Source organism: Physcomitrium patens, chromosome 18 (genome assembly GCF_059467195.1).
Source record: "Physcomitrium patens ecotype Gransden chromosome 18, ASM5946719v1, whole genome shotgun sequence".
Taxonomy (NCBI): Eukaryota; Viridiplantae; Streptophyta; class Bryopsida; order Funariales; family Funariaceae; genus Physcomitrium; species Physcomitrium patens.
The window spans coordinates 5212450-5230923 of NC_143427.1; the positions used below are offsets into that span (position 1 = coordinate 5212450).

Sequence of the window (18474 nt, forward strand, 5' to 3'; positions counted from 1 at the left end):
GTTTTCAATATTCAGACACCATAAATACAACTAATAAAATATGTCATTGATACTTTCATGCATATGTTTTTTGGCACCAATATTAAAACTTAGAATTAGTTATTGTAAAATCTCTTCATCATACATATAAAAATATTAAATATTATCATATTCAACATATCCTATGTGTCCTTTCTATATAAATGAAAATATTTGTCCACCTTGGTACTTCTATAGGTATTGGCTATTGCAATGTGAAAGGAGACAAACAAGAAAACTCTTATTCATTAACAATACATATCTTATGCACCTTAGATTGACTAGATGCTCCTTTATTGCTCACATTGCTTAAGAAATATGAAATTTGATAATTTCACATAAATTATAAAAATCTTGCATATTTTATAAAATCCCCATCTATTAAGATTATAAATTAAGCCAAGTAGATTTGTACATATTTTTAATGTTAGAATAAAAACCATATATATGTATATATTTCTTTGTTCCTTCATTGACTTAGTTTTTGTTGCTATGGAAGCAAATAAATTTTATTTGCCTTCTTGCACATTCATTGATAGCTTTATTTAAAATAATGATGATAACAAAAACATACTTTAATTAATTAATAAAAAAATATCTTTATTACTCATATATATGTTTTTGTATCTTTTTTACTTATAAAATATAATCAACAATATAGGCAATAAAAACTACATTAAAAATTTAAAAAATATGTTTTAAAATACATACACTAAAAATAGTCAAAATAATATAATATATTATAATATAATAATATTCATTTCTGTATTAAAAACAAAAAATATACTTTATAAACATATTTATACATTATGAATGATGCTTTCAGTTTTTTAATTTTTTTCTTGGAAATTAAATAACAATGGTTTTCATACGGTAGTTTTCTTTATTTTATCATTGAGATTTGTTTTTTTAACAAACCAGTGTTATTAAACATAATGCACTTTTTGTGTGCGAAAATTCTGAAAGTCATCTAAAAGTCTAAGACTCTACTGTGGACCCTTGATACTCTGCAATAACTCTACTTCAATTACAGTCTAACTTACTTCAACATTACAAGGAGAACACAATCCTATGTCTGAGTAACTGAAACTTAAACAATCGACTCCATTACATTAAACCAGATTCCCTTCTCATTCAACAACAATATTAACCATGAAGAACCATGTCTGTCACTTCATCAACTCGTTACGACGAAGCTTGGCCGAGCTGCGAGGAAGGTGGAGACTCAAAATGACGCCTACTTTACCACAAGACTGAAAGTGATTTTTACTAAATCTGAACATGCGTAAAGTCAAAGAAAATCAATGTTCCTCATGGCCAGGATAGAGGCTTCTAACTCCATAGCTATTTTGTTCCGAAGACAGGAAGCTTCTAAGCAATTGGCTGCGTGAGGCTTCAATTTCAGGCAGTTTATTTCATATCCATTATATCTCCCAAAGTGTCGCCCTCATGACGCATAGCTCTTCTGAACAAAACAAACGATTGATGTAAATAAAATAAAATGAGTGCAGGACTACAACCTTAAAATCAACATTTGAAAAAGATCAAACCTCTTGTCTACGGTTCACTCGTCGTGGAAGTCGACGAATCCGTAACAAACGGGTCACGAAAACGAAAAGGAGGTATAAATCCTGGCAGAGGAGGAAGGTCTGCCAAGGGAGGTAGTGCCCCTGGCAGAGGCAGAGGACGCGGCAGAGGATGCGGCAGAAAATGCGGCAGATGATGTGGCAGAAAATGCGGCAGAGGATGCGGCAGATGATGCGGTAGAGGAATTTTGGGCCTGAAGTGCTTTCTTGTTCCCATGGCATTCTCCCTTTCGCCACTCAACCCCTTTCCTGGGAGAGACATACACAGGAGCAATATGAAGACCAGCAAAACACATGTCCTAGGCGCCGCCATGCTGCTATAGCGTAAACACCCACACACCAAAGCCAAGAGCTACAAACGACGAACGACGGTAAGAGACGCTAGAGAAAAGGGAAAATAAATAATTACCAATGCCCTGGTCTCTCTTTATACTCCTCCTATTTTCTATATTCAGTCCCATCCACTTTCTACGTTGAGTGTCTCTACTTCATTGTTCCAACTCAACTTCATTTCTTGATGCCACTCCAGATCACTGTATTCAGCCCACCTGAACTCCACTTTTTCATGTCAAGCCCAACTGCAGATCGATCGCCATATTTAGCACAGCAGCACACTGATCCCGAATACAATCCATGTCAACAGAACTGCAGCAAGTGGACAATCAATCAAAATGAAAAGAAATGAGATACAACAAAGCAAAACACAAACCCTTTGAGAAGCTTTTGAATCAATCAAGATATCTTCACAATAATGCCCAACTAAATATCACCAGTGCAAAGCTGGCAGGTCTAATAGACAGAGAAGCATATTCATGCTGGAGAGACAACTAACAACAAGGTGTCGAACAAGTTCTAAATTCAAATCGAAAACAAATAAAAACTCAATGCAAACCTCAATCGTGGGCCTGTTTGCCCAATCTCATAGCCACATCAGAGAAGCTCTATAAACTGCAACAATTTCTCGGCATCTGAAAACAATTACTGGAATTTAAATTGAATTTCAAATCCAAAGCAGAATTTCAGTCTCATAAGCCAGGATCGTTTTACAAGGAATAAAGCCCTAAAAACAAACTAAAAAAACGACGTCTCCAAGGGTTCCATTACCTTAAGATGGGATTGGATTTGCAACGACGTAACTTCGTGCCAAGATAACCCGTTTCCGACGTGGTGGTATGAGCTACCTGTGGCGAAAGCGCAACATAGCTCGTACACACCGAAACAAGCGTTCTAAGCGTACTGCGTGCCAAGCGCAGGCAACCTCCCCAAAACGTGCCACCCTAATCCTCCATACAACCCTGCACACAGTAAAGGCTGGAAATGTTAAGCACCACCTGAATCCCAGGTCCATATCACTTCACCTCGATGATGAGAGCAACTTATCACACTGACCTGTTACTCCAACAGTTGACCTCATTCCAGAAGCCAATGTACCCGCGCCTTTTCCTTTCTTCGAATCAACAACAATGTTTAGTCCTGCATTGTCCCCTGCATTTGCAGACACCTGCTCCCAGAGATTATCACATGGACCACGAAATTCACACTCATAAAAAAACTAAAGCTCTATCCAACTTCCAAACTTAAAGGATTTCGTCACAATCCGCTATATCTCAAGAGAGTTAAAGCATTGTACTGATTCCAGCCAGGGTTTAGGGGTTTAGGGATATACCTGTTGGAGCGACTTCAATGTGTCTAGAGGGTAACAAACGCCAGCTTGAACGGCAACACCAACAGTTTTCGCTAGTCCGTGCCGCCCCACCAAGGCTCGCCGAGGACCTTGCTGTTTGAATTTCGTTTTCCTCATCGCCATTGCTCAAACTGCCTCACGAGCCATGGACAACAACAAACAAACAGAACAAACACGCTGCTGAGGCCTTTCCTTCTCCGCTCTTTTTGAGGGAAATTCATGAACGGAGGTGGATTCCACCCGAAACGGTCGTCTTCACCCCACCCGGTTTTACACAGAATTTGCTCTCACGAGTTCCCACCTACTTTTGCACTAGTTTAGAAAGCAGGGATAGTTTAGAAAACTCAACACTTCTCGTATTCAAATTTTATGAGTAAACACGCTTAATAAAAATTTGTGTCTCAAAAATAGTATTCCTATTTTTCTTTTCTTCTCTTTTTTCAGCGCACAAACTCAACCATTTTCAATTGAGTATGTAATGCAAAGTCATTCAAAACGTATAAGTTACAAAGTGTAAGAAACATATTATACTTTTCTTTTTAGAATTAATTAAGTTATTATATACATGTACTTTTCCTGTGGTGTATGGTTACTATATAAATGTATAAATTTTAGAATCAAGGTATAAAAAATAAATATTGTCTCATCTGCTATCTGCATGCTTCACAATTGGCTTCACCATAGACTTCGATGATGACGATCAGAGTAAATGCAAAGGAACTCTAAGTCTGAAATGGATGCAAATGTGACGATTCGTAATCTAGATGCAACGCACAATCAAACCTTGAATGAAAACGGTTGCTCCGATTCCGGTCGGGGCTGGTTGTGCGTCGGCGAATACAGCGTTGTACAACATTCATCTCAGATTTGGATGTGCGCTGCGTCTAGATATCGAATCGTCAAAGTTGCATCCATTCTAGACTCAGAGTTCCTTTGCATTTTTGCTCTGATCTTTATCATCGAACTGTATGGTGATGCCAATTGCAAAGTATGCAGAAACTATGCAAAATCGGTTTCGTCGAGACAAAGAAATTGATATTAGAAGAACACAGAATCTCTGTGTGTATCATCATCTCCATCGAAGAAGAGCGTACTGGAGCTGCACATGCAAGTTGTTTTATTTTGTAATACTCCTCTCAGAAGATGCTCTTCGATGAGGGGAACCCAAAAACCCAAGTGGACCTTTGCCCAAGAATTACAGTATGTTGGATTGCAGAGAATGGTTGGGAGTGAGAAAGACCTCGAGAGGAGTGTGGATTTCGTCGCAAGGTACACAGTCCTGTACAGATTGCACTGGGTCTGGCTTGCCGGAAGCTCTCAACGAAGCGCGTCAGGCTAAATTACGGTTCTGCTTATCGACAAATCTACAGAGCACTGCGATCGCCGTGGCTCGGGATAGAATTGACGACCCGAAAACACGTGCAATACATGAATGGAGCATCGCAATAACAACGAGCAACCGCTTTTATCCTTGGCGTGAAGATCTAGTGTATGTCATGTTTAGGGCATTCGCCTCAAACTAAGTGAAAGTTTTTGATTGTGAAGGTGCTCAGCGAGTCGCTTCAATGCTGCAGGAGATCCTTAGCTTGGTGTTTAGGGGCGGTGCTGTTTTGAGGTTTCTCCAGCGCGGGTAGAGTTTCCTCTAGCAAGCCCAATGGATCAGGGGAATCTTTGCGAATGCGCTGCGTCTTGAAGGACCCAAGAGAACGATGGGTGTACCCGTATTTCTCAAGCACCTGGTTATCTGCAAAATTGAAAGCTCGCTCCATCTGTGCGAGACACTCGTCCAATTTGGTAGTCACAGCTTCCTGGCAGGGTTTGCATCCTACGAAGTGCGTCACCAAGGGCCACCGGTCGTCCCCGAACCCTGGCCGGCTCTTACTCATCAAATCCTCGTATTTGTAAACTAAGTACTTCCAGTAACCGTGGAGATAGAACTCCCATTCAATGTGCGTCTTCAGCTTCCATTTCGGATCATCGAAGAGCAGGAGATAGACAAGGGCGGACTGGTCGTCGGCTTCGAAATCGGGACGATCAACCAACTTCGCCGTCAGCATTTTCCCTGCGACCAAAACCCGCTAGAAGGATCGTCAGTAAAAGATACTGCAATTGTAGAAGAAATAAGTAAATTGTAGGCAGCACCCTCAGAGAAGAAGAGAAAACTGAACCTGCTTTAACCCTGGTTTCTCCTTCGGGTCCAAACGGCGCCCACGCATCGAGCAAATCTAAAGACCACTGACAGTTCCTGATGAGGAAGCTCCCAGTGTTCAAAGCAATCCACCGTTGCTCTTCGTACAAGAGATTATGAAACCCGTGGACGACTAGATTCTTCCCCTCATACTTGTGCATGGGCATCTCGAAGGTCATGTCTGTGAAGACAGCGTCACTGTCCATCCACCATATCCACTCCACGTCGGGGTGATTCACCATCAGCTTTCGCAGCAGCGGAAGCTTGGCCCAAAACGAGGTCATGTCGTTGTCAAACATGGCCATGTTGTAAAAAATCTCGAGACCATGGATACGGGCGTAGTCAATCCTGTTCTTCAAGAACTTCAAATAGTAGAAGTCGCCCATGGGATTGCCGCAAGGCCCAGGCTGCGATCCCGAGACCAGCAGCAACTTGGGCTTGCCAGTGCGAGTCTTATTCATCCCAGGATTCATCGTGTTCCAAAACTTCCGTTGCGCGTCCCAGTCAGAGATTTTTGGGCCTAGAGTGTAAGGTGTCTTGGGATCCCACTTCTCGTGCTGCACAGATTTACGAGAAGTCAATGCTTCCTCACCGCCAGAGCTGCTGCTATCACCTTCTTCAACCTGGGCCAGCATTCGCGCCCTTGCGGAGGACCTCACACGCACACGTTCCACCTCGGAATCAGTGATGCTGTCTGGCAGGGTAGGTCCGGCCTGCATGGTCCCTCGCAACACCAGAATGGTGATCAACCCGCACAGAATGGTAACCTTGAAGGTATTCACCGTCTTCATCATCCTACGACCCTTGGGCGTCGTCAGGAAACGGCTCGGACTGTAGGATTGCAGTTTGAACTGGAAAGCGTCGGTAGAAAGTTGGCGACTCATGGTGTCCGAAGTCGGTTACAAATGTGAATCTCTGCTGAAGAGAGATCGCTCACAACCGTGCTAATCTGTCATTGCAAGGTCCAGCTCTAGAATCTGATCAACTCTACAAACATAAATGAGAGAACAGGTCGGCAACACAACAATGGGTAGAGTTATACTCGGTAAGGCAAGTTCCACAAATTCCACAACAATGGACTCCCTCGTTGAGCAGGTTTTTGCTTCAAATTATCATCAATCTCCGGTTTCTACATAAGTAGTCGAAACCAGCTACAGACAAAAACCGACTCCTAAGCGCGATCGATCGCGACCAAGTCACTCAAACCCCAGAGTGCCGACCAGTCGAAGAAAGCTTGCTTGCGATAAATACTCAAGTGTACAGCTGTTAACGACAATATGGGAAGGACATCTATCTTACATCAAACGCGCTACATTTGCTTTAAATCCTCTCCGTCCAGTAGACCTCCACTGGTCACGAAATTCAGCGAACCGTGAGCTGAATCCAGAAGCACGAAGACCCCCGGAGCCGGAAAACCGACGTCAAGCAATAAATGCAATCTCAGACTATAGACTTTAACAGTGGGAGACCCAGCATTAAACAAGACAAGCGGACGGCCGAGATCGCATTTAATGGCGACGTAGTGACGAGCTTTTGTTGGGAGGAGTTGGGCGTGTGCTGCGACAAAATGAGCTGCATGGGCTTGATGGTAGGACTTGGGGGCTGTCGGGTGGAAGCGGTAGAACGCGCGCCGTCACCTATACCTAGTGGCCCTGAGTGAGTATCCTCGGCGAAATATGAGTTTATTATCGGCTCATCTCATCATTTTTAAATTGCAACCCCCGCTGTCTTTGTTTTGAATATCCCCACGTAGAGTAAGAATGTTTACTGCCTAGCTATCACCAGCGTGCAAAGTCGCTAACGGGCGGTCTTTGACTTGACCATACAAGGTACAGAGGTGAGTCCAGCAGCTCCGGAGCGCACCCTCCCATCCACTGTGCACCACAGCTCTGGACGAATCGAGGGCTCTGGAGAAAGCCGGTGTGAACCATACGGTGAAGGAAAGTGGTGATCTACAGTACTCGATGGAAACTCTGTAGGCTTTACCACGCCGATGGTGGCGGCACCAGTTTAGTTGCAGGAACCTGATCATTCGTTGCGGAGGTGATTCTGTCGACCGCACCTTTGTCCTTCTCCACTGTTTTTGACCAGGTGGGTGGAACGATGCAGTGTCAAAACCACCGTTTCTCTCTCATCGCGCAACGGAGGTGTGAGATTCCTGGGACGTGCCTAATCAGCGCCCATTACAAGAGATTCCATGATATGCTAACCAGTGTATAATTGGCACGAAAACCAGTGGTAATGTCAAGTGTCATGCAGTTGTCAACTTACAGGTTGATAATTGAAGCTTTGAAGCAAACACCCACATTAAGAAACTGTACAAAACAGTATAACCTTTGTATTCTATATACGAGGTGATAGAATCTTTTACTGTGTACGTATTATAGTTCGTAGAGGGAGATCTCAATTTTAATTTTAATTTTTCGTGTGTGTAGACCCTCCAGAGAAACCTGCCGCGCACTAATACCCAATAATCATCAACTTTTGGGATTTAAGTTTACTTGGCACGATGAGTTAACCTGGATGATTGGTGATTACCCTCTTCTGTTCTCCGTAGGTTAAACGAGGGACGCCATTCAGCGACATGAATCATTGAGAAAGCCTCCGATCCCCCCCCCCCACAAAATATTTGCTGCTTCTCTTGAATCTCTTTTCTTGTCAGAGTCACCGGAAAGCCTCATGTTTCTGTAGCTTCTTTGCCAAAAGAGGAAATGGATGGTCTACCCTACCGGGCAGCTGTCACCAGGACAAGGTGTTCTGTATCCCACGGGATTCGACAGAAATCTTGACAATGTCGTGGATGCTGCTGATACAAGCCGATCGTCCGGAGAATACCCAGCCATGACCATTTCTGCTAACTCAGTAGAGGGTTGCTTAATATCGTATCTCGATAACGGGCTGCAATTTTCCAAAAATGTAGCAAGAATGTTATCCTCCTGTGCTTACAGTTGTACACCTGTATAATGGCGATTTCACCCCTTGACATGGAATAGCCGCTGATCCGCCCCCCTACATTGGAACAAGCGTGCAAAGTTAAGGTTTCTAAGTTAGTCTTTCTGCAATCACACGAAGAAGCATCGTCGACTTTTCAGGGGCGCTTTAAATTTTTTGAAGCGGCTCACCAGCAGCTTCGGGGGAAGACTGGTGACTTCGTTAGGCACAGGACTCATCTCCATCTCAATTAAGCCGCCACACTTTTCACTGCCCACGCATTTGGAGGCTCTCGCGTCCTGGGTAAAGTCAACCGCATGGAGAGAGTGAATCTTTAGCTGTTAAAAATAGAAGGGCAAGAATTGCTGAGGATTGTTGAACAAGGACGTATTCTACTGGTGGGTAGAGTTCGGACATCGGTCTGAGTGCCGACGTGGAAGCTGGTTCTTCGAATATACAACACTTTGCTGAAATAATGCTGGTTCCACAAGAAGTTTGCCAAAACATTCAAGACCCGATGTAGAGTCTACCGATGGGTTTGATGTCGGAGTGACAATGACAAAGGCACTAGCCTCCAACGTCTTGAAAATGTACTTAACTTTTCTCAGGTTTGTGCAATACTTCTGATACTAAAGATGTTGAAGAAAGTTCGGGCAAGAGGCTCGACGGGGGGCACCCGAACTTACTGAACCGTAGCTTTGTATCCATTTGATCAAGAATCACTGATCACTAGTCGAAGCCTACAGGGAGCGTGCATTGCGAGGAGAATTGAACTGCTGCCTTAGACGACTGCCTCATCCATTGTGAGAAGTCCAAGCCATCCACAATCAGCTTGTCGGAGGTGGTTAGGATCTTTTCTAGTAGCTGCCGTCGAATAGGCCAGAAGCAAACGGGTCCAACACTTAAGAATGATGCAGATGTGGAGAAACTAGAAGGTTACACAAGTACAAACTAGAGCCTATCTCACAGAGGAGTGTGAGTGAATAATTTCGGTTGGGTACTAGTTACGACCAGTAATTGGAGAAACCCTGCCGTGAATAGCTCCATTGCAGACGATTAAAGAACGATCAAGTACAGTTAAGGCTTCACCATCCATACGCGTCTCTTGTCCTCCAGCCTCTTCTACAAACTGTTTCATAAGATCATTGTGAATGATTTTTCCAGTATCTTGAGTTCAACAGCGCAGATCTAAAGGTGAAGACACTGCTACAGGCCACTCTCATTTGTCGCAAGGCTTGTTTGAAATACACGGTATAGAGCACTTTTAATGTACCAGAGGGTTGAGCAGCATATAAAATGTACACATTCTCGGTAATAAAGTTATTTGATCAAAGTTTTAATCTTCATGACGTCAAATCACAACACATAAGTATGAAGAGGATAGAATCTATGAAAATTAAAGTAACGTATACAAATAGCCAGAATATCACAAGATGGAGCCCCCCGCAGTGCTTCGACGTCCCAGGCGAAGTCAAGCGCGAAATTTCTCTCGAAAATCACAACTCAAATAATGAAAAATAAAAAATCAAGATACATGATTCACGTACCTGGTTGGTATCTGATAATTGAAGGGATCAAAGTTGGTTTTCCAGGCTGTGTCATAGTCAGAATCAAATCCAGTCACAAATAGAGATCTATCCACCTATCTCGCAAACCCATTTAACCCCAACAAAAGGGTTCAAATATATTCAGTCAGGGTAAAACGAACTTCCACTGTAACGATATCCTAAGTGTCCATTCAACAGAAAATTATCAAGTTAACCTGATAACAGAATAGAACTGAAAGTAGAAAACTTTGCAACTTGCAAAAAGTTTCATGATATTTCTAGTCCAGTTATCAAAACATTGAAGGCGTTCTCAAAGGTACCATGTCTTTGCTGCAAACATGGATACGATGCCGGCTACATTATGCTCCCCCTCCTGCGATGTTAAGTAGCAGATACTGCCTGATACATTAACAGTAATAGAGTTGAAGCGTTGCAAACATAGCCATGTACAAATTAGCCCATCATCACCATGCCGGTTTACCGCTTTGAGGAAGATTACGAGTATTTAGCCACATTATAGTTCTTACAGAAAAGAATCAACGTCACAAGCCACAAACCACAAACCACAAACAGACACTAGAGAACTGTTGTCAGTGAATTATACCCTCAAGTGAAGTTGGCAAAGGAGATCACGGCAGACTGGTAGGGGTTGCCTGAAGATGCCTTGAATTCCTCTATCGCTCATGCAAAAATTTCTCCAGCAAACTCCACCTACAAACATCACACGGTTTCTCAATCATAAATATTGTCATCTTCAGAAGTTTTCCAAGGAATAAAAAACAAACAAACAAAAAAAGAAAAAGTGAAGAGTCCTAGATAAAAACGATGCAAAACTTCAAACGTCGAAATGCACATGCTTCAATGCTAGCATGACAGCACAAGAGACGTGGCGAGAAGAATGTAGCCACGTCAAAGCAGCACTCACCACCAAGGCAGCAAGCACTCACCACCCCAATAAAGTACGGCGATAGAGACAGCAAAGCAAGGATGACAATGAGCAAAATTTGTCATGTCATTTGTAGCCATGAAGCAAACAGACACAAATTCAAAAGACATGTCTGGAACGTGATTCATAGAAGAGAACAATCTCAGTAAAAATCTATGTCAGATATTGTTTCATACAACATGAAATTTATACAACCTTGAGCCGGAGCACAATGTTATGAGTACATGCTAGTATCTCCCAATCACCCCCCTTATCATAAGAAAACCCCATCGCCTTCACCAGGGTTTCATTCAATTTTGTATTTCGATAATTTGAACTTCCTCCTAACAAACATGTTAAGAAAGTTAGTCAGATGGTACAAGCGAAATGAGAATAAGTGACCACATATGACATATCCAAAGAAACTATGCACCACAAATACTTGTAAATTAGATATCCGATAAAGCCGTCCTCCTACCCCAGAATAAGCTGAACCCGAAATTTCTCCCAAAGGGCTTCTAAGATTGCAAGCTCTGTAATACGATATGTGCTGTAGATCATACTCTCAGGACTCACTTCCACTTAAACTTTCTAACAAATGGAGGGGGGCAACGAGCTCAAATACGGTGCGAGAAAAAAATAGCATGAACCAAATTCCTGCGAAGATTTCCATTAATCCTAGTTACACAATCATTTATCTCATTAACGCTTGATTCTTCAACTATCTCATGAGTTCGCTATGATGTCATTTTTAATATCAATCTGAAGGTCAGCGCATAAAGCTAGGCTTCAGCATAATTGCACATATTGTATACCAGAACCATGAATCGGAAAATGATTAGTCTTATGTTCTTCAATCAAAATATATTTGGGGTCTTTGCAGAGGATACTGACTGTGTCACAAGGTTGGCCTTGCACTTAGAATCTATGTTTCATGGTTTGTCAACTGCAGCCAAGATAACCTGCATTGCGATTAGAATCGTAATATTTCACGATTAATCCAGTGATCCACTACTTATAAACGTCCCCCAAAACACGTGGACATTTCCACAAAACATCAATAACAATTTCATTTCTGCCAGTAACCCTCCAAATCCTAGTGTCTTTCAATCTCCAAATCCTAGTGTCTTTCAATTTCCTTCATGCTGAGCATCCGGAATTTGTTATCGACATATACATGCTCCTAATATAGAACATCTGAAGATGCACCCCGACTGAAGTTCCAGGATTTGTGCAGTCTCATGCAGGGAACCTTAGTGAAAGGATGCACATGAAACAATTCCCTTCACGAGGCGATACTTCCTGTAACACCTAGTAATAAATTGTGTTATGGGAATCTTGTTTCATTGCACTTCCAATGGAGGAGAAAAGTCCCGCTGCTTGCGCTGGTAGCATATCACCAAACGTAGAAATAGCTGCAGCAGATTTGTCTTTGAAGCGATTCACTTGTCCATCACTGAGTAGCTTCCCAAGCGTTCCCTCTCCAAGCTTGGTTCCCACCTGCACATTCCGTTGAGCCGAGTTAACTTAAAGACACTTGCAGAATGAAACGTTTTGAAGGGGTTGTCTAATTTCCAAAACGCAATTTATATCCAGTGGTCGGCTTCAAAAAGATTTTTGTATGTAGACGACAGCAGGTTGGAAGTTTCCTCCTGCTTGAAATCTGTAATTTCGATCAGGCCTTCGAAGATTCAAAGGAGTTAACTGATTTAAATCAATTTCACCTTAAGGTGCTTACTAGATATCTCTTCCTGTTCATTCAAATGAAGAAATATAATGACCTCGCACAAACTACATAAAATTCAAATAACCAGATCCTTCTTATTCACTTCCTGACCAATGGTTAAGATACAATTAGATTTTGAAATCAATTAGACGCTACTTCTTGAGTTCCTAGTGACATCACACAGTATCTAAGCAAATGAGCACACATACAGAACAGTTACTTACTCCCATGAGTTGCTGCAGCAGCTTGGCAGATCCTTGAGAATTCTGAGATGGTGAATCGGACAAGGAAAATGTAGAGACATCATCGCTGCGCACTGTTGCCCTCCAGATCGCATCATTCTCTTCTTGTGATTGGGTTCGTCGAGACCTCATTGGGGATGCTCCTGTAACTGAAAACAATGCATTAATGATCTGTCCTTTTGCAATACAGTTTCACAGCCCTCAGTAACGGCACAAAGGGGTGAAACCCACATCTTGGGAACTACGAAAAGAGTAAAACTGAAGGATTGTGCAATTAATACAACGTGATTAGTGTATACCTGATAGGAAGGTAAGTAAAACGTGGGACAGTTGCAGACATGTTGAGTGTGTTAGAGTCTCCAGTAGACATAAGTTTCTGTGGAACATCGGTATGAAGACGTTTCAGCTGGATGAGGGATCCAAAAAGCACTGCACAACTTCGATAATATCGCCGCTCTTGCTCCCACAAGTACGACTCATACCTGCAGGACACATCTCGAAGTTTACGAGATGAGCATTTCCACGAAAAAACAGTAGATGAGAATTAACGGCAAATGCATGGCAACCTAAAAGCCAGTAAAGACTCTGAATTTTTTAGCTGTTATGGTAACAAAACCTTCCAAAAAGCAATTAAAGTCTTGAAAACAAAAAGTCTGAGACGAGTAAACTCACGTAGCCCAATCAATAGGATCAATGCGATTATGTAAATCATTTAGCAATTTGTCGACCCATCTCTTACGGCCAATGTCTGCTTTCAAACTCGTAGCTTTCTTCAATGCAGAGGAAGGAGTCAGATCCTCAGTCCCAATTACACTTAAGCTTTCTATACGAACCTCTTCACCTCCTGAAAGTACATCTGCTAGAAACTTAAGGTCAAAAAGGAGCTGCAGCAAGCCTTTCTCTGACACACGCGAGTTCATGAACGAGAGATGAGACATGAACTTCTCATATATTATCAAAACCTGCCTCCACAATTTCGAGACATCAATCAGGGTAAGTACCGTTTCCAACAATCAACATTTAAACAATGAACTGACATTACACAGCATGCTGTTGGTCTGTTATCAATCTGGTTTCAATGATAAAAACATGCCATACTGAGGATCATGATAATAGAATTGAGTAATGCTCTAACGAAAAAGTTCGCACAAGTATTAAAATTTGCGAGAAATATTAAAATCAAGCATTCATTAATCGTATGTAGGATTTAGGGAGCGGTGGCATTTGTGAGATAACCAGTAAAAGCTTACCTTCTCTAAAAGTTCCCAAGCAAACAACTCCAAAACAGCTCTATCTAGAACATGGTCACCAATCCGATGGATCTTTTGGCAACCAGCGAACAAGAATGCAACGACGTAAGGTGACGGCATAGCTGGCACTGATATATGCGCGTCCACTTCTTCGGCTTCGTCTCCAATGGACTTGATTACAGTCTCTTCCCATCCCTTCAGAACAACAAGTGGAATTGAATTAAGCTGATGAAATGACGTAGAAAAGTTATATTTCAAATGATCAATGTACACCTCAACCATGATTTGGCATAATAAAAAAGCTTAAAGGAATTGCATGTTTATAGCTCAGAGGTGAGAAACATACGAATTTACCTTGAGAGGTGTGAGAGTCGACAAGCATTCATCTAGATGCAGATCTCTCAAGAGATTGCCAGACAAATTATCAGTGCTCCAACGAATCCAAATCTGGTGGGCAGCAATGCTCTGCTGTCTTAATCCACTTCGCAATTCCCGCAATTTTGCTCCTCCATCATCAGAAGTTGGCAGTGACGTATCTCTGACTCCTCTTCTGGAAGACCGCTTTACAGAACCCTCAAAACTAGAGTTTGTCTCAGACCACAATGATTGCCTCGTCATTTGGTACGGAACCTTGGTTGAGGTTTGACGAAGAGGAGTGTTCCATGATGAGGACCCCAAAAGGGAAGGCAGAGAAGTAGAATGCTCTCCTAATGCTGCAGAAAGTCGTCCCAGGAATAAAGCTTGTTCAAACACCTTGGAAGTATTTCCTGTCTTGGATGCGTGAATGTTGATACCACTTTTACTGACAGGTCTACTATGCGAATTGACTTCCAACACTTGTTTTGGACTCTCCACACTCAGATTCAATGCTTCCGTAGCTGCTTTTGCCATATTTTCCGAAAGCTTCAAAAGCCGAGTTTCAATGACCAAGGTTGTAGAAGATACCCACCTGAAACATTGTTCCTGTAGATAGGGCGCTACTAAATCAGTTCTTACCTGCATGTGAGGCCCTTGCAAAAAGCTTACTAAGTCCTGAAGTATCAAATTCAGACTTTCGTCTACTTTGTGCCTCACATTCGTGACTTCTGGAGTGAAGAAGAATCGGGCGTCACCATCCCACTCAGTCTCTACATTGCCAGATTTCCAATGTAGCTTTCCGTCGTAATTAGGATCCAACTCTTGGAGAACGATTCTACTTGCATCTGCCGTTGACACTTGCTTCTTCTTAGTGCCTTCTACGGCAGCAGTTGGTCCTATTACCTCTAGGCAATTATCGATCATCTCCTTCACGTTGATTTTCTCGAAACCCCCGTTTATAATCACCTTCATTTGGTTGGTAAACAATTCCTCAAATAACTTGTCCCATAGATTTGTGGGAGCCTTCAAAAGGAGCTCACATAAACAGTCCCATGGAGAGTCTATGAATTTTCCAAAAGTGCCTTGCAGCCAGTCAAGGCTCTCTGCTAATGCATCCTGTTTATTCATACCATCGCGTACCAGGCTCTCGACATCAGCCAATCCCTTACCCGTTTTTAGCAGCGCTATCAGTGGTCGCGATTCTACAGCAATTTCTTCAGCGCAATCCTTAAGCCACCACACGCAGGCATCCGAAATGTATGATCCTGTCAAAGAGACCATGCTGCTCTCGAGCTTCTCTCTATATTTCTTCCACGCCGCCACTTCCATTTCGGGATTAGGGATACCTCCAAAGAGCTGTGAACCGGGCGGAGCTGCCAGGACAGTACTGTAAAGCAGGGGCATCTTTCCAGTCGAAACCTCCAAAAACAACACCCCGATTTGGCACACGGAGGTCTGAATCATATGCATCAACTTGCAAAGGGAAGTCGCTACATCCGTCGCAATATCAATCCCTTCTCTATTATCCCCAGAATTCCTACCCTGCACCCAAGCACGCAGGTGCGACCTTAACCACAACTTGCACGATTCCAGAGACAGAGCGAAGACCTGCGAGGAATTAAGCTCATCAATGATGCCGCAAGCGGCCAAAGCAACCGCATAATTTACAAGACTCAATCCCGGCTCCTGCAATCTATCCTTGCTACGCTTCGAAATTTGCCCACGAAACCTCTCAATCAAGGTCCATTGCTGGCGCAGCAGCGGAAATCTCCCAAGCAGCTCCTCCTTTGCTCCAATCCCAGTTAAAATCGAGTGCACTTCCTTGGCTCTCAAGTACCGCTCCGCACCCTCCAAATACATATGCTCGTCCAGACACCCCCAGATTTTTTCTGGCGTATCCACGAGATACTTAACCCTAGAGCCAACTTCGTACAGGCTCCCTCTCCTCTTTCGCTCGATATCCGCAGCAGGTGTCAAGACATTCACAGTCACACTCCGCTTCAAATCCTCGAATCCCCCCTCCATCTTGCCAATGTTGGCCACTACTGCCTGACATGACTGCTTAATGAGCGAAATCGAATCCGCAGACTCGATCAAGTCGCGATAACTGGCACCCACGAGTTGCCGCAGCTCCTCTTTCTTCTCCTCGATCTCATCGCGCGTGTGAGCTTCCACTTCACGGATCTCTACGACCGTCCTAGTCTCGAACAATGCCTCCGCATTCCGCACATTGGCATCCTCATTGCTCTTAGCTTGGAACCTGCCCCCTCTCATCTTCACCCCCTTCCCTTCTCCTCCTCTACAATCAATTCCTCACCGCATCAAAACTTCATCACACCTTCTCTCGCATTCACTGCTCCTCCACCCTTACTCTCTCCCGCTCCCGATCCATCCCCAAGACCATAACAATTAAACCCGAAACAACAGAACAAGAACTCTACGAGCCTACAAATTACATACCAAACTCTTCAGAACACTGCGATAGAAGTGGATCAACAACAACGTGCTACATTGTAGCCAGGAATGCATCGTTGGTCAACGATTCTGTGAACTATTGAGGTCAGAGAGAAAGAGAATACGCTGCTACGCAAAGATGTGTATAACATCGGTGAGTGTTAGACAAGCAGTAGCATTAGGCTAGAATTCTTGTACAGTAGCGTAGAGTTTCCATGCCGAGGGACACACTGGCACACACAGCACCTGCCGACTCCACAACGGAAGATGAATAAATGGATGAATGAATGACTGAATAAATGAATGATGGAACAGACGTGTAAATATATGGATGATATCAGTGGATGAATAGATTGCCGTGGTGGCGGATGAATAGGTTGAGGGATGGATGGAACGATGTGCGTGATGGATGGATAGAATTCGGTGCATATGTGGATGGATGAACTTGCTCAATGTGTTTTTCATTCGTGATCCAGAACAGATTCTGGATTATTCTGGATTTGTATTACTTCGCTCACGTCTACAGTCCAACGAAACTTAGATACGTATGATTTGTTATTAATCTTACTTAGGTGATATGTGTGTTGTCTCTAACAGTTTTTTCAGAGTGACAAAAACCAAAAAGTCAACATAAATAACGTAAAAAAAAACCTAATAAAGTAATCATTTACATTTCTTCAATGTTGTTGACAAAGACAATTTTTATTTACCTCAATAGCTTAAATAGCTAGAATATAAAATTTTAGATTAAACTACAATTGTTGTGGTAATTTTGGCTTTATTATATTTGAAAAAAAGGATATTGATTGTATTTGGAGAAGTGTGTTGTGAAAGGACAACACATGTTTTTATATTGTGAAAGGACAACATATGTTTTTGGCCAATAAGAAGACTTCTTTATCTCAACCAATTGACTAAAAAAATACTTCTTTATCTCTTTGTCATATAATTAAGCTCTCATATCATCTAGGTATAATCATTATAATTATTGGTGGATAATTTTATTAATTTTACCTTAAAATAATAATAATAATAATAATAATAAGGTAAGATGAAAGTATAGGTGCTTGTCTTTAATGATTATTACTTTGTCAATGCATCAAGAAATATAATTTTAAAACTATTATTATATAATCACATGTTCAAACAAAACAAAATTCAATAATTTGCAAAGCATCCTACAAGCTAAATTAGTAGTATATATATATATATATATATATATATATAGTGGATTACAATTTAAATCTTGTATTATTCATGATGATTTTAAAATTTTCTAATTATAGATAAATATGATTTAAGTATAGACAAATTATTAGAAAATATATAATGTTGATGAAATAAGAATCTCTCTTTAGAAGCTTTGGTTGAAGCCATTTATGTTGGAGTAAAAGTTAAAAAACATGCATGTATATAAAATGTATATATATATATACTTATGTATATATATATATATATATATATATATAAGTATGTAAGTAATTAACAATATTAGCTTAAAATGATAATATTGTTGCTATCAATAAGTAAGTTATTTAAATATATTTTTTTAAAATTGAAATCTTA

General features: G+C 41.8%; 3 protein-coding genes across 15 annotated transcripts; all 3 read right to left on the minus strand.

Annotated features, from left to right (window-relative positions):
* Window positions 1-876: 876 nt before the first annotated feature.
* LOC112295031 (uncharacterized) lies at window positions 877-3492 on the minus strand. 12 transcript variants are annotated; one of them, XM_073540693.2, is made up of 7 exons: window positions 3271-3492; window positions 2994-3105; window positions 2709-2899; window positions 2497-2572; window positions 2153-2249; window positions 1569-1853; window positions 877-1483 (listed from the first exon to the last, which is right to left on the minus strand). In XM_073540693.2, exons 1-3 carry the CDS (start codon window positions 3409-3411, stop codon window positions 2832-2834), a joined length of 321 nt encoding a protein of 106 aa, XP_073396794.1. In that variant the 5' UTR covers window positions 3412-3492; the 3' UTR covers window positions 877-1483; window positions 1569-1853; window positions 2153-2249; window positions 2497-2572; window positions 2709-2831. The 12 variants fall into 12 exon arrangements, with proteins under 12 accessions (XP_073396794.1, XP_073396791.1, XP_073396793.1 ...); XM_073540690.2 differs by lacking the exons at window positions 2153-2249; window positions 2497-2572 and adding an exon at window positions 2014-2152; XM_073540692.2 differs by lacking the exon at window positions 2497-2572.
* Window positions 3493-4379: 887 nt separating this feature from the next.
* LOC112295029 (putative xyloglucan 6-xylosyltransferase 5) lies at window positions 4380-6956 on the minus strand. Its single transcript, XM_024546130.3, has 2 exons — window positions 5457-6956; window positions 4380-5350 (listed from the first exon to the last, which is right to left on the minus strand). The coding sequence occupies exons 1-2, from the start codon at window positions 6358-6360 to the stop codon at window positions 4851-4853; spliced, it is 1404 nt and encodes a 467-aa protein (XP_024401898.1). The 5' UTR covers window positions 6361-6956; the 3' UTR covers window positions 4380-4850.
* Window positions 6957-11702: 4746 nt separating this feature from the next.
* On the minus strand, window positions 11703-16912 carry LOC112295574 (conserved oligomeric Golgi complex subunit 1). 2 transcript variants are annotated; one of them, XM_090244500.1, is made up of 6 exons: window positions 14452-16912; window positions 14098-14292; window positions 13520-13809; window positions 13147-13329; window positions 12830-12990; window positions 11703-12379 (listed from the first exon to the last, which is right to left on the minus strand). In XM_090244500.1, the coding sequence occupies exons 1-5, from the start codon at window positions 16726-16728 to the stop codon at window positions 12942-12944; spliced, it is 2994 nt and encodes a 997-aa protein (XP_090100626.1). In that variant the 5' UTR covers window positions 16729-16912; the 3' UTR covers window positions 11703-12379; window positions 12830-12941. The 2 variants fall into 2 exon arrangements, with proteins under 2 accessions (XP_090100626.1, XP_073396796.2); XM_073540695.2 differs by having other exon boundaries at window positions 12830-12996; window positions 14452-16878.
* Between the last annotated feature and the right edge of the window lie 1562 nt (window positions 16913-18474).